Below are 16,324 nucleotides of genomic sequence, written 5' to 3'. Positions count from 1 at the left end.
GGGCGGGCGGGGGGGGGTGATGGGGGTGACATGGTGATGCCTCCTCCCCCCAATCTCACTGTCCTTGGAAGCCCACACCCCCCCTTTCTACGATCCTCTTTTTTTTTTTTTTCATTGATACTTTGCACCAAACAGAGGTGATTTTTATTCCAGTTATGCAAACTCTTGGTCTTTCCCTTTCCATCTCTTACAGTGTTATTTTGGGGGTGGGGAGTGTGCGTGGAGTGGAGGATGCTTATTTGTTTGTGTCTTCTCCCCTTTCACCCCAAAACGGACGCTTAAACATCCCCCCACCCTCCCAGCACCAGTTCCCTGCCTCCCTCCCGTTGCTGGGGGTGGGGGGGGGTACCCTCTGCAGGAGCTAATTTATTAAGCAAACTTTATTAAGAATTCTGATTTACTGCCGTGTGTGCTTTGGGTAGATTCCTGGAATATTACCCTGGCTTTTTGGGTTGGAAATTGTCATTTTTGAAATGTTTCTTTTTAATGAAGTCACTGGCCCCTTTTCAAAACAGGAGGGAAAAAAATCAGACTTGAGGCGAACTTTAGGGGTGGAGAGTGGGGTTTTATCTGAAGCAAAGGGGGTCTTGAGTGTTCTTACAATCTCCTTCTCTTTGTGATTTTTAGATTATTCTCAATTCCATGCACAAATACCAGCCCAGATTACACATCGTGAAGGCAGATGAAAATAACGGATTTGGCTCAAAGAATACTGCGTTCTGCACCCACGTCTTTCCTGAGACTGCCTTTATCGCGGTGACTTCCTACCAGAATCACAAGGTAAGTTGATACCTGGGTGCTGGTTCCGGGGCTGTCTCTTCGTTTGCATGAAAAAAAATGTGCAGATGTCTCCTGCTGACACTTTTTTTACCGTTAAGGGCTCCCTAATTCCCCACGGGCTGAGGCAGGACAAAACTACCAGATCGCAGCTGTTCGTACTGTGTACACGCGTTGTGTATGACTCTCTGTCTCTCTGTCTTTGTCTCTCATATGTAGACACACACACACACACACACACACACACACACACACACACACACACATGCAGACATGCGCCCGCCGGTTAGACACAGGCTTATCACACGGCAGGGGACCCCGCACTCAGATGCAACAACAAGGCATCTCTGCACTTTGCAGTGATCGCCAAGGAGAAAGGTCATTTTCGCGCATGACTCCGCGCTCTTGGGTGGGAGCCTGATGCCGCCCTTCACGGAGCCTTTCTTTTTTTTCTGGTGGGGGTGGAGGCCTCTTCTCCAGTCTGTCTTTGGGATGCGTTTCACCTTGAATTGGGACAGATGACAAAGCTGCCCAGGAGCCTTGGACTTCGGTTTGCCAGATCCTTCTCTAGATGGCTCAGTGGTTTTGGACCCCGGATGCCGGTGAAACAGGGTTGGCATTGTTGAAAAACAAGAACAAAAGCTGAGCACCCCGGGTCACCCCCCCAGCACCCTGGGTCACCCCCCAACAGTCCCCAGGAGTTAGACAAAACCCTGCAAAACCATCGTTTGGGGAGGGGAGGGATCCCTTGTTTTCTAGAAGACCGCTGGAATGCGGTGTAGACGAAGGAGGGTGCTCGTGGGTCCTGTAAGTGTCAGACCCCATGCTGTTCAAAATCCAGGCCCCGACTTGGGCATTTCCAAGCTGGGCAATGCTATCAGAACAGCGCACCCCGAAACCACAGGTTGGGGGAGTATCTTTTATCCTTTCCCAGGAGAAAAGGCTCGTCTTACTTGTCACCGGTCTCTTCTGTTCTTTAGAAACTTGAGTGCTTCTGGACTCATTTTATTGGTGGGAGGGCGGGAGCGAATAATTCCTATGCCTACTAACGAAAGACATGGAATCTGGGGGGGCCGCTGTGGGGGTGCAGGTTGTTAGCATTAAGTAGGGATTTGACTTGGAGAAGGGAAAGTAGAAGGTCCCAGGTGGGATCAGGGAGGGCAGGTCACTGGGGTGAGGAGACGGACGTGGGGATGGTAACGTCATCCTTCCCCACAGCTCCTGTCCCCACCTGGCAGGAAGTCACAGGGACTGGGGAGAGGTGCGGGAGGCCAGGGCAGGGTGAGGGGTGGGTTCAGCACCCTAAAGCCTCCGGTCACTCCCGTGAAGGTGAGTCCAGTACATGTCAGAAAGTGTCTCCCCACCCGCCCCAGTGAAGCCAGGGCCCTTACAAGATGCTAATCTCCAAATCCAGACGGCCAGTCACCAGGCCACGCAGCGATGGACGGTCCCTTCTAGGTGACCACGCCTGCCTGGGGACCCAGGTCTTGAAAGAGCTTCTCTCCCGAAAGAAAACTCACTCTCCCCAAATTGCAGCGATTTTTTTAAAGGCAAAGAAGGATTTTTTTTTTTCCTGAGTTTCAGCCCTGACGCGTCAAACCAGCAAGAACAAAAACATGAGGGCCAGATCCCCTGAATGTCGCAAAACTGTTTCAGGCTAATTTGAATCTGGCTGTTAGAAACCTGTTTCCTCTATGGCCATTGTCAATCTATGTTTAACTCTGTGGTGACAGTCACAGGGGAAAAAATGGGAAAAAATAGTAACAAGGACATTCACCCTCACCCCCTCCCTCCCTCCCTTTCATACATATGTACATGCAGACATGTGTTACACACATATCTACACACACACACACACAAACACACACGCACACACTTAGACCTGACAGAGGGTCCAAAGATATATCAGATCTTCTTTTCTTTTCCTTCTTTCTTTCCCGCTAAGAAAGCCCAGGCTCATACAGAAAGGACAGGAAATGTTAGACTCAGGAAGGGGCCCTGCTAAAGAACCAGGTCCCGTGGGAGCGAATCCCTAGGCCCCGTGTAGTTGTGCTTGTAGGGGACCTAAGGAGCGTGAACACACTCGGTCTCTCTCCTTTCTGTCCCTTTCTTTGCTTTGTTGACGCGTAACTGTCCAACAGTCAACTGCGATATGCAAAGTGTACAATGTGACATGTGTATTATACTCACGAAAGTACCATCATGGCCACTTGTGAATATACCTGCCATGCCTAGATTTCCGTTTTTATTTATTTTCTTATTTTTTTTAAGTCTCTTAATTTATTTTGAGAGAGAGAGAGAGAATGAGAAGGGGAGGGGCAAGAGAGAGGGAGAGAGAGAGAATCTCAAGCAGGCTCCGCGCTGACAGTGCGACGCGGGGCTCGAACTCACAAACCTAGACATCATGACCTGACCCGAAACCGAGAGCTTACCCGATTGAGCCACCCAGGCGCCTCCCCCACCGCCACCCAAATTTCTGTTTTTAAAAAGGTGGCCTCAATTCTTCCCCAGTAAATATATTTAGTGATCGGTGCACTTGAAGGAGTGTCTGCCTAGTGGGATGTATACTTGTGAGGTCTGAGCACAATCTAGGGGGTTGTGTATCTAAATGCTCAGGGGTCTGAAAATGTGTGTCTCTAAATATGAATCTGGATGGCCACACGGGAGTTCACATATGGGAATTTATTTATTTTGAGAGGGAGTGCACAGCGCGAGTGGGAGAGGGGCAGAGGGAGAGCGGGGAGAGTCCCAGGCAGGCTCCACGCTGTCAGCACAGAGCCCGATGTGGGGCGGGAACTCACGGAACCTCGAGATCTTGACCTGAGCCGAGATCAAGAGTTGGACGCTTAAGCGACTGAGCCACCCAGGTGCCCGCGGGTTTTTATTAGTATTATTTTTTTTATTGTTTGCGCCATAAAGGCTTTGGAGCCCACCTGGCATCCAGAAGAGGGATTCCACAGGAGATACTTGCAGTCACCCTCCCCCATAGGAGGCTTCCCCTGCTTTTTAGTTGCGAAGTACCGAAGGCACTCCTCTTCCTTATGGGGAGGTAGCCTAAGGCAGCGCATTTTCCCAGTCCCGTCCGGGGTCCCTCCAGACGTCCCCTGCGTGGCTATATGACGTGCGACTGGAAGAAGAGGGCCAGGCTGAGCGTGGTTGTGGACTTTGTCTTGTTCCTTAATGGTCCCACCTGGATGAGGTGTTGAGACCCCCGACTTCATGGGCAGAAGCCACCTGAGCCCTTACTCGTCGTTTCGTAAGGTTAAGGTGGGGACTCTGGAGATAGGCTGCCTGGATTGAAATCTGGCAAGTCACCTGACTCAGTTTTCCTTCTCTGTGCAATGGGGATAATACAAGAATTGGTTTTGTCACGGGGAGGACCAGGTCAAGATCATCCTTGGAAAATTCGTAGTGCAGAGCCTGGCAAAGAGCAAGCATGGTGAGCGATGGGGCCGGTGACTGGCTACTCAACCGATCAGTTTAGAACAGGGCATCCCCGTCCGCAACACACGCCTGGAAACGCTTCGTCCCACCCCAACTGCTTCAGATTCTGAAAAACTGAGATTTTAAATACGTTCTCCTTACTGTGATTGCACAATAGCTACAGACATTAGTCTTGGTGGTCGAGTTGGTTCATTCCCCGAACGCACCCATCGCTTCAAGGATTGTTTGCCCCACATGATGCTTTGGAAAAATGAGCAAGGACAGAAAAGTGATCTGAGTGATTCAGCCGCCAGGACGGTTTGGGACCCTCTGGCGCCGCTAATTTTCGGCGTCAACGGCCCCTTGTCCGCTTGGATACGGGTGGCAGGTGGAGGCAGGTACGTGGCCGGGCTCCCGTGCTGGGCTGTGGTCGCACACCCCTCCGCCACAAGGCTCCTAATGACACGATGTGTTTCCCCAGCCCAGCTGTGATCCCTGAGCTGGATTTGGGAGTTATTTCCCCAGATGGCTGACAGCTTGAAAAAGATATTTAAAAACTCGGCTCTTCCAGAGCGATGTTTTGCTCTGTGAAACGCGTTTTTGTAAGGCTTTCACCGAAGCTGTCAGCGGGGTCCAGAGCAATCCCTAGAAATACTTAGGTGTTAAAAAAAAGGTCACGTGGGCATCTCACGTCTCTGCTCTCGCAACAATGGCTGTGTTTGCAAGCGGCGGTCCCCCGATATTAACTTACTTCGCCATTAAAAGGCATTTTTTTTCTTCCTGCTTAAGTCATTGTGTAAGGAGCCTGTATTTATGAGGTACGAGCTTTCTGGTTGGGACCAGGAAATGAACCCCTAATAGAGAGACATAATTAAGATTTTTAGACCTCGTGAGGTTTTTTTTTTTTTTTTCCCCAAAAGCAAGAATTCACAACAATTANGGTTTTATGCTGGCTTTGGAGGGAATGCATTTGTGGGATGTGGGGAAGTCAGTGGAGCCTTTTAGTAGAACTCAGACATCTGACTGTCGGCTCGTGTGCCTGTGAGTGAGCAGGCCAGCACACGCGGTGTGTCAGAAGGGCATTTCCTGGACGCGGTTGTACGGGATGAGGCGGACTTTTCCGCCTTCAGCTGACCTTGCATGTGAGCTTGTCTCAAGGGCGAAAACTCCTAGAACCTATAGGCATCTACGCTCAGTCTGCAACGCCGTATGTGTGTCCGATCAGCATACCTAGGTGTGTGTGTAGCAAATTGTGTTTGTCCTCTGCAATCATACTTCCGGAAGCGCAGAAATTAGGTAGTAGGAAACCTTTTGGTGGCGTAACGGATGGTTTCGAGCAAAAGACTTTTGAGGATGAAATACTTCCCCCTCCTTTTTTTTCTCCCTTCGTGGTAATTGTTTGTCCTGAGCTCTTGGAGGAACAAGTGACATCATGGAACAGGCATTGATTCAGCACCAATGCCACACCCTTGTGGTCTTCAATACTTCCAGGGACTGGCTTCAGTCGCTGGGGGGGAAGCGGGGGGCGTGGAGTAGAGCAACGATTCCCTCCCTCTGTTTTTAAATGATCGATTTTTTAGGTAGCATATTGAGAATCCCTTCCTCCCTTAAAAAAAAAAACAAAAACATGATTTATGGTCAGTTGGGTTGCATTTTATTGTGACAAAGCCGGAGTGGGAAAAGAAGCTCCCGTAGGTGATGGGTCTTTGGGCTCAAAACAGAAGTGGATCCGGGAGTGCACATTTTAAAGACTGTTTTCCTAAGAGGTTTTATAGACATTTCTACTCGTTCTGAAGAGTCAAGTCAAGATCAGGAAGTTGTAGGAATGGGCATGGTGTTTAAAAAAAAAAAAACGAGGGAGGAGGGAATGTGTATACACATCCATGCCCACGCCTACTTTAAACGTTTTAAAATAGATTTTACTTTTTTCAAGAGCGGTTTCAGGTTTACGGCAAAGTTAAGTGGAAAGTACAGAGAGTTCCCAGAGACCCCTTGCCCCTCACCCTTCGCAAAGGCTCCGCCCCCAACATCCACCACCAGACTGAGACATTTATTATAATCGGCGAAAGCACGTTGACACGTCGTTATCACCCTGAGTCCACGTGAGGGTTCACTCGTGGTGTCATACATTCTGTGGGTTTGGACCAACATGTACGCACACATGTCCGCCATTACCGTATCACACAGAATAGTGTTACTGAATGTCCTCCACGCTCTGCCTCTTCGACCCTCCCTCCACACACAACTTCTGGCCATTGCTGATCTTTGCCTTTTCTAAAATGTCCCGTGGTTGGAGTCATATACCGTGTTTTAAAACGTCAATTTTACGTATTTTCTTGTTGCAGGCGCACACACACGTGCACGTATATAATACAGTAACTTCACGTTCATTACAGAGTCTTGGAGGCAGAGGGCATCTCTTCTGGAAAACAGAACATACCAGAATGCCTGCCCCCAGGTGGATGAATTCTGGGTGCATTCACTAATTACTCCTGGTTTCCCCAAAGAAACTTGCTCAGTGTCTGAAAGTCTGTAGCTCTGCTCCCGGGGGTAGATGAGGTGTTTTTCACGGCTACTTGCGTACCGTGTGATCACAGAGAAAGTGCTCTTGTTTGGATTACCTTTCCGTTCATCTGTCAGGGAGAGAGTGCAGGACCAATTTGTGTAAGTTCATCTCTCTAAGTGTCTCGTTTCCCCTTGCAACAAAGTGAAGGCAGGCCTTGGGTTTAGAACTTTCCGTGGGTGCTAGTAGAGAGAACTGGCTAAAGTAGTTTTCCTTTTATTGAATAGGTGGGCTGGTGATTGGGTTCCACGTATAGAGAAGTGGTATATTTTTTATAAGATAAATATAAACAAAGAGTGGTTTGACTTAGATCAAAGTACTAAGCAGACCCAGGTGCTGTATAGATATGGTGCAGTCATGATAATGAAGGTGAAGCTAGCATCACTGAATTTGCCTAATGATGCCTTGGTGGCTGCAAAGTGATTTGATGAGGGCGCCTGGGTGGCTCAGTCGGTTAAGCATCCGACTTCGGCTCAGGTCATGATCTCATGGCTCATGGTTTCGAGCCCCGAGTCGGGCTCTGTGCTGACAGCTCAGAGCCTGGAGCCTGCTTCAGATTCTGTCTCTCCCTCTCTCTCTGACTCTCCCTCTGTCTCAAAAATAACTAAACATGGGGCGCCTGTGTGGCTCAGTTGGTTAAGCCTCCGACTTTGGCTCAGGTCATCATCTCGTGGTTTGTGAGTTCGAGCCCCGCGTCGGGCTGTGTGCTGACAGCTCAGAGCCTGGAGCCTGCTTCAGATTCTGTGTCTCCGTCTCTGTCTGCCCCTCGCCCCCTTGCACTCTGTCTCTCTCTCTGAAAAATAAATAAAAACATTTAAAAACGTAAATAAAAATAAAGGATCCTTAAAAAAAAAGTGATTTGATGCATAAACATGCGATTCACACGCAGCTTTTAGGAAATACTTCTAGCAAAGTCCGTAGGATGGGACTCTCTCCACTGGACCTGGTACAGTCCATCCATGCTTACAAACACGTGTTCACGGCCTACGCGAAAGTTCTGGCCTTTGAAACAGGGATCCTGTTCTGTTACTGAGGGTTGAACGTCAGAACCAGAATTTCCAGAAAGAGGGATCTCTCTTCTTTATCTAGAAAATTGAAGGGGTTTGGAGCTGACAGATGCCGTGTGTGTTACCATTCCGTGTTTGGGTACCTGCTTAATTAGACACCGTCTTCCACCTGGGCTGGCCACCCCGGGTCCGTGGAGCCGAGTGAAGCCGGCATGAGGCCTGGCAGAATTTTGAAAGCAATCGAGTTTTTCCACACCGCCATCACCGCACTGCGGGAGGACCGTGCGTCAGCACTGCACAACCTCGGGGGGGCAACCGAGCGCTGGGGGCCTAGACTGTGTTTGTAGCGCAGCACAGCAGGATTAAAAAACAAACCCAGCTGGGGCGAGGCAGGGTATGACTCCAATTAGTGGGCAAACCGAAACCAGGTTTTTTCCCCCTTTTAAAAGCGGTCTGATCTAGGACACTTTTCAAAGCCTCCTCTCGAATGAAGTGGTGGGTTCCATTGACGTGACCGGCTTAATTTGCTGCTCTTGGTTGCCAGAGGCTGCGTTTCCTGCAATTGAGTGAAAACCCAAGTCTCTCTCTCCCTCTCTCTCTCTCTCCTTCCTTCAGATCACCCAATTGAAGATTGAGAATAATCCCTTCGCCAAAGGCTTCCGGGGCAGTGACGACATGGAACTGCATAGAATGTCAAGAATGCAAAGGTAAGAAGGTGGAACTCTGAGCTCCTTTGTCTCCACGTCCCCATGGAGAAAAGGGGGAGCCAGCTACCTACAGCCCCCCCATCTGATAACCCCCCACATGCCCACCTGCGGCTTACACTATGGGACAGCCTTGGGGGGGGACAGACACGTGTGTGCTCCTTTGGGGGGCGGGACGGGGAGAAAGCACAGGGGAACTTGATGCTCTCCATCTGGGCAACAAAAGCTAGACTTTCTCTCCTCTCTCTCTCTGCTATCTCTCTCCTTCTCGTGAACCCAGTCCTTTCTCTTTTTCTTCCCATAAGTCACAGCCGACGAATGATTTTCTTTTTGGCCACAGCTCTCCATAAATGAAAGGGAAGTTAATGACTTGATTTCCTGGGGGTGAAATACAGACAAACTTGACACCATGTGGTGGTCCGGGGCACCGGGGGATTGGAAGCTGGTGATAAAAATTGCTCAGTATTTTTACATATCCTGTGGTCACGGTCGCTGATATGATGAATAGAAGGGGCCTATAGCAAATGTACATAGTGGGAATTTGGTCTGATTTGAAAGGGTTGTACAAGCATTGCCAATTTTGTCAAACATTCTCTTACCTCATGATACGCTTCCAAAATAACTTACCATATGGCGAGAGAATTAGAAATACATCTTGATTCCTTTGGCCAGGAAGGGGTTTCTCTCCCCCCTCCCACCCCTTCTGGTGGGTTTAGTGTTTCAAAATAAAATGAGGTCATTTAGGAAGCTTTTCCTTATCCTTTGTGGAAGACATGAAAAGGGGGAGTCAGGCAGAAGGACCTAAGAGATCTAAAGAAAGATCGAAAGAAAGAAAGATCGAAAGAAAGAAAACCGAAGAGATCTAAAGAAAGGAAGAGGGAAGAAGCGCTGTGGTTTTGACATCGGTTTGGAAATACGTACCACGGGAACAGTTTTTCGATGGTGGGCTCACCTGATCTATGCACGCTTTTAAAAAATAACACCAATACGTTCAGATGCGCACGCGTCCACCCCAGGATGATCGCCGGGTAGTAAGATGCTTTTTGTGGCCAAGGGAACCAAGTTCTTCAATTATTATTGTTAGAAAATGTTGGCTTTGAGTGTCTGCATTTTGAAAGCGGAGTTGGGTGAAGTCTACGGTCAGTGGAAAAGTTGACAGCAAGTACCACGTAAATTTGGGAGGGGTCAGAGGAATTGTTTGTGGCCCTGGGCTCAGGGTGCCAAGCTTTTTTTATTTCCACGGTGATCACACCCCCGCGCCATTCTGTCAGCTGTCCTTAAGGTGTTTTAGCCTTTGATAGAGTCTTACCTCAGCCCTCCTGGGGGTGGGGCGCTCTGGCGGCCGAGCAGGTAGGGACTGGATGAGAGCCACCCCCTTCCAGCCTGCAAACCCAGAGTTTTTCCATCCCTCGAACTTTCCTTCCTTCCCACAAAGTCAACAGCAGGTGGGATAATGGATTGAAGGTGTTGCAAATCACCCCCTCACACATACCAGTCACCCGGTCCTGTTGATCTAGCCTTCTTAACATATGTCCGAATTCACCCCCCACCCTCGCCAGGCTGTCTGTTCCAGCTGCCACAGCCTCCTGGGTTATGTGGGCCCTTCTAGGACTTTCTCCAGGCAGCTGCCAAAGACATCTTTGTAAAACACAGATCAGACGAGCTTGCTCCACGGCCTAGAACATTCCCAGGCTTCCTGATGCTTTCAGGGGAAGGTCGTCCAGACTCCTTCCCGTGGAGGGCCGTGCCCTTCCTGTGTGACCTGTCCACTCCCCTAGGTTGTCCCGTCCAGTGGCCCCTCTCTGTCTCAACCATGCAGAAAGGGATGCTCGACATGTGGATTCTTGCCGTGATTTTTGGCCCTTTGAACAGCACGTCTGGTGTTCCTCAGGCTTCCTCCCTTCCTCCTCACTTGACCATCAGCTGCCCGTCACTAGGTCTCCTTGGAGCTGTCCCTTCCTCCAAGAGGTGTCCCCTGGCCACAGACCATGTATGTCTGTCCCTGGGATCCCTCACTACTTTCCTGTGTCAGGCCAGGGCCCTGCGCTTTAGAAGTGGATTCACTAGATGATAGACACAGAGGAAGAGACAGGTAGGGAAGTGAAGGTGTCTGGGAGCCTGAACGTCAGTGGCCCCAGGGGACTCTGTCCTGAAGTTCTAAACACAGCTGGCTGGATATTTAGGCAGACGACTCTATTTTGGTCTGAGTTGGCTGTCCCTCTCATCTCTCAGTTATTGGAGATCGGCTAAGGGCTGTCTCAGGATCCTTTTTGGGGAAGGCACGTGCAGAAAAAGGCAGGAAAGGGTGGCCCGTCGTCAGTAGGCACTCAGTAATTGACATGTTGGATCAAAACTCTCAGCTGAAGAACCACGTGTGTCTTGGTGGCCATGTTAGGAGTTGCACTGGGGAACCAGGCTGGGAAGAGTGGACGGGGTCCTCTGCCCGGGTCTGTGGCTGTGGCCCCTGAGAAGGGGACGGAGTAAGGCAGAGGGGCTCCAACAGAAGGCTTTGGGGGTCCAACGAGCCTGGGTTCCATCCTTGCTCTGCATTTCTCAGCATGTGACCTCGGGCGAGTGACTTAACCTCCCAGAGCCTCAGTGTCTTCATCTGTCAAATGGGCACACATAAATACAGCCTCCATTTTCCAAGGTTCTCATAAGAACCAATATGAGGGAAGGTCAGCAGGATGCGTGGTGCCTAGTCCCAGCTCGATATAACGTCTCTGATTTGGGGGAAGACTCCCCGTTACCCCCAGTTTTGCCCTCGTGAAGCATTGATTCTGGGCTGTGGTCCCAGCTCCCAGTGACAAGTGGGGGAGATGGCTGTCCGGAGTCGGCCGTGATAACGGCCAGGCCAGCACAGCAGGCTCCCTGTTCATCTCGTAATCCTGTTTCCTGTCCCCTGCACACCCGGTGACAGCTGGCTACAGGGGGGGGGGGGGGGCGGGGGAAGGAGGAATGATCTTTCCTCTAATTCCAACAGTTGGAAGAAGGGAGAGGGCCGAACATTGACTCACGGTCAGCCCACATAAATAACGTCGGCATTGGCTCGGCAGATGTCTGGGCACTCACCCGGCCATGCCTCTTCACCCAGCTCTCCGCGTTTTTTTGAAAATGCAGATGGTGTCTTAGTTATTTTGCCACGTAGGACTTCTAGTTACAGAAACAAGGCCGCTGATTGTAAAAAACAAATGTGAGAGCTGCAGAAAATGCACAAAGAAGATAAAATTATTTTAAAACCCCGTCTTTAGCAGAGTGATTAAAGTATGTGCCAAGGTTATTCTGCAAGGTTAATCTGCGGCTTCAAAAACATCTTCCGCTAAAAACCGATATTGTCCAAATGACAGGGCCCCCTCCCCTGGTGACAGATGGATGATTTTAGAAGGTGGATGGCCACTAGCATATCAGGCTGATTTTATAGATGTTGGTGCTTTCAATGAGGCTGGTTCTGAAGCAGGAGGGAGGGAGGGAGGGAAGGGGGAGGGTTAAGGCTGATTATTTAAGGGAAAATATTAACTGAAGAGCCATACAGCTGGAGTAAAGGTTTGGTGAACTGGTCAAGGTCATAGGCGCGCGGCAGACGTTTGGGAAATACCCCTAAATGCTCATCCTAACGACAAAGGTGTGGGAGCCTCGCTGCCGTTTGAAATGATCTCGGCTCCGGTGTTCCGTACAGCATGGCCTTCTCGAATTTTGCTCCAGTCTTTAAGATGTGTTCAGTCAAGTTGTGAACTTGGCCAAGGCCAAGGACTCTGGGGGTGGAGGTGGGGGCCCTGGGAGGAGGGGAGATGGGGGAAGGAGAGGGTGGGAGCCCGGCCTCGTGGGACGAGTGGCATTTGCACTGTTGGGAAGAAGGGTTTTCTGCTTTGGATCAGGGTAGAAGTGGGTAGGAATCTGCAAGTCTTGGGGTGTAGAGAGGGTCACACTCTGAAGCTCTCTGAAAGCCAGCCAGGTGGCACAGTGACATGGTGGCTTGGGGAGCATGGCCACCCCAAGAAGCATAGGATGCTACAGACAGAAGGGGACCACAGGAGACAGCATCTCCCCCAGTTTCCTCCCTTTTACAGAAGGGGAAACTGAGGACCAGAGACTCATTAATTCATGCAGTTTCTGATCTATCAATCTGTTATTCAGTTAACACTCATTTATGAAGTGCTTGCTCTACACCAGGTGCTGAGGATGCAAAGGTGAATCCCCAGGGCAACAAGGGCCGCTGGCTTTGGGGTCAGGGCCACCCATGGAGTGGCTCCGAGGGCTCCCCTATTCCACCGAGCCTCTACTTCCTCATCTGTAAAATGGGGGATGATTATAGAAGCCGCCTCCAGGGCTGTTGCATGGGTGACTGAGGTGATGTATGCATCCTGATTACTCTTGCAACATAACTGGCTGCTCCCAGGCTCCGCTGGGACGGGCTGGGAAGCTACGCCTTCGTTTCGTGGGTGTGGCTGTAAATCCGGGACTCCAGAACGCTAGACGTGGCTCACTCTGTGCTTCCACAGCCCGCTCAAGGGCCACGGAAGTACAAGCGACCTCAGCGCTTCAGGAGGAGCTGGGAGGCCATCCACGTGCCCCTGAGCCCCACCCAGGCACGGTCCACTAGCCCTCGCTCGGTGATGCTCATCACCACTGCTGATGCCGAGAAGACCAGGCGTCGCTTGTCACCACTGTGTGCCCAGTGAAGCAGGAAGTCACAGGGGAGCACTTTTTTCCTCTTCGTGATGGGTGGGTCGGGAACTTGGAAAGGGCTCGTCTGGGCAGTTCTCGCCCGCAGTCAGGCGTTGGTTGGGGCGGCAGGTAGCAGAAGTCCCGTGTCCGCGATCGCGCGTTGCCGTGGTGACCAGCTGGCGCTGCCTTTCGGCTGGGACCTCACTGGGCTGTGCGTGGGGGACTCTGAGTGGTCAGACTCCTCCTGGGGCTGCCGGCTGCTCCCAAGGGAACCAGGAGGAAGCCGAGACACTCTTGTTTAAGATGTGTAGTGTGACTTCTGCGGCATCCCGTGGCTTGGATGGGACTCACAACTCGAGGGGCAGGGATTCCCTCCAGTAGGGAGGAGGGTCGAAGAGGGTGTCTGCATGTTTTAACTCCACTCCAGCAGGCATGGTGGCACTTGGCAGGGTATCGGGTCCCGACCGATGCTGGATTGATGTCAGCCCAATGCTGAGATGGGGTTCCTGCCTTCGTGAAGCCAGAGGCCAGTGTGATGAGCCCCAGGGCCACATGGCTGGTCAGGGTGCAGAGGCCTGGCCGTGAGCTTGTTTTATTTTCCGAGGATGGAGAGACTGCCCCTTGCTCCCCACTGGCTGCTCCTTGTCTTCCTGTAATAACATACAAACCCCAGAACGAGGGGTAAGCTGTGTGCACAGAGCAGACACATTTCTGCAGCGTCACTGGGGCTTTGTCACACTCGGTGGATGGTGGCAGCTTCAGAACCTTTACTTCCTCAGTCTTTTACTGGGCTGCCCTCGCGCTGTGGGGAGGTGGTCTCTGGAGATGGGACACCCCGAGGGTCTGCCTCCCCTCCCCCTCCCCCTCCAGCCGGTGGCTAGGAGAGCTGAGAGCCCAGAATGTCCCAGCCCCACGGAAGAGGCTCCTCCGTCTCTCTCAGGCCACGGCTCACACTGGAAACTGACCATTCTCACCTGCCTCTGAGCTATTTATATTCCCCTCCACCTTCTTCCCCAGGGCTGGGCTTCTTAATCAGGGGCCCTTTTGAAAATCCAATTAAAGCCAGGGACCCTCCAAAAGACTCACAATATATAAATAGGCAAAAAAATAAAATAAAATAAAATAAAAAATGGCCAACGTTTTCAAAGGATTCAGGGGTCTGGGGCCCCTAGAAGGTTAAAGCCCTTCCTCCGTTGCCACCTTCCCTCCTTCTCCAGCCCTGGCTTCCTGACTTTAAATAATGTGGAGCTTCTAACCGCAAAGGGTCACCTTCAAACGGCTTCGCACTCTTGTATTCCCATGCTTGCGGTGAAAGGTAATCGGAATGCCCAGTTAATGAGGAGCGATTTCCAAGTAGACATTCTGGACACGGCATGAACTCCCCACTTCTTGCTGTACTTCTGGCTTGCCGCACGGCTTCCCCCGGAGAAGTGTGAACTCGTGGGAAACAACGGCGGGGTGTGTTTGGGAAGCCAAGCCGGCCTGAGTTTGAAATTGAGGTTTGTCCCAAGGGGGTCCCATGTTGGCTCCTGGGTGACCATCAGGGATATGGATGCTGAGAACAATGCCCGCCCCCCCCAATCTGTAACACTGTTCCCATCCCCCGCTCCAGCCCTGCTCTTCGGGGACAGTGTCTGTGGGCACATCACTCATTCACGAGTGAGTAGCGTTTCTCAGACTTTTGGCAGACCTCAAAATTACCTGGGGGGTGGGGGAGCTTGTTAAGAAAAGCAGATTTCTGGGTTTCATCCTCAGAGGTTCAGAGGCTCTAGGGAGGGCTCCGAAACTGCCCTTTGACAGGTTTTCTGATGGAGGGGTCCCCTGCTCGCACCTGGGTAGTCCCTTGGCTCTACAGAATGAGCAAGGGTGTTCGGCTAAATGTGTGAAACAGATCTGGAAATAGATCCCATGTGTGGGGCTGTTGTATAAAACATAACCCTTTGCTGTAAGTGCTCAACTTTGGCTGAGCATGAGAAGTACCTGCAGTCTTTCCACGATGCTTTCTTATGAAAACTGTAAGACATATAGAAAACCTGGGAGAATTAGACAATGAACACCCATAAATCTTCTGCTTACATTCTACGGTTAATATTTTGTTACATATTTGCCCTATCATCCATCTAACCACCCACCCGTCCATCCGTCCATCCACCCATCCATCCATTGACTAATCCATCTTTCTATCCGTTGATCCATCCATCCGTCCGTCTGTCCATCCATCCATTGGACAGTCCATCCATCCATCCATCCATCCATCCATCCATCCATCCACCATCCACCAGCCCATCCATCCATCCATCCATTCATCCNCATCCATCCATCCATCCATCCATCCATCCATCCATCCACCATCCACCAGCCCATCCACCCATCCATCCATTCATCCCCCATCCACCATCCACCAGCCCATCCATCCATCCACCATCCACCAGCTCATCTAGCCATCCATCCATCCATCCATCCATTATATTTTTTATGCACTTCATACTGAGCAGCAGTGGCAGACATGAGTACATTCCACTCCTCTGTACTTCATCATGCGTATCATTAACTAAGATTCAATTTTTGCTCACAGATCTCTATTTTAGGTAAAGTTACATACAGCGAAAGGCACAAACCATAAATGCCCCGTTTGCTTTTTGACAAATGCACATTCCTACGAAACCCAAGCCCCCGTCGTAATAGAGAACATTCCCCCACCCCAGAAATTTCCCTCATGTTCCCTCCCAATTAATTCTTGCCTCCGTCTCCCCACCAGAAGCAATCAGTGTTTCGACTTTTATTTTTATTTTTTTACTGTTAGGTTTTTTTCTGTTACAGAATTTTGTACAAATGGATTTTTAGAGCGTGTACTCTTTTGCATAAGCCTCTTTCTCCTGGGGAGCTTTTAAACCCCCCCAAGTCCAGGCTGTACCACAGAACAATGACATCAGACTCTTGCGCGGGTGGGGGTGGGGGGGGCTCAGGAGTCAGTATTTCTTTTCTCTGCTGAATGTTTTTCTGTTTTTAATTGAAGTGTAATTAATATGTGGTGTTATGTTAGTTTCAGGTGTACAGTATAGTGATTCAACAATTCTATATATTGTTCGGTGCTCATCAGAATAAGTGTATTCTTAATCCCTGTTAACTATTTCACCAGGAGTGAACATTTTTTTTCCCTAATTGCCCCAGGCCATTGTGCTATG

At 50.5% G+C, this 16,324-nt stretch overlaps 1 protein-coding gene across 6 annotated transcripts in view; it reads left to right on the top strand.

Annotated features, from left to right (window-relative positions):
• TBX5 (T-box transcription factor 5) overlaps positions 1-16,324 on the top strand; it is an 86,306-nt gene that overhangs the window by 51,182 nt on the left and 18,800 nt on the right. For all 6 annotated transcript variants that reach the window (XM_077745641.1, XM_077745640.1, XM_077745643.1 and 3 more), the window contains 2 exons: positions 628-780; positions 8,386-8,477. In XM_077745641.1, coding sequence (XP_077601767.1) covers positions 628-780; positions 8,386-8,477 — 245 coding nt within the window. The remainder of the gene's footprint in view (positions 1-627; positions 781-8,385; positions 8,478-16,324) is intronic.

The sequence above is a fragment of the Crocuta crocuta genome, unplaced genomic scaffold (assembly GCF_008692635.1).
Source record: "Crocuta crocuta isolate KB4526 unplaced genomic scaffold, BGI_CrCroc_1.0 scaffold692, whole genome shotgun sequence".
NCBI classification, from domain to species: Eukaryota; Metazoa; Chordata; class Mammalia; order Carnivora; family Hyaenidae; genus Crocuta; species Crocuta crocuta.
This window is presented reverse-complemented; position numbering and strand designations above follow the sequence as displayed.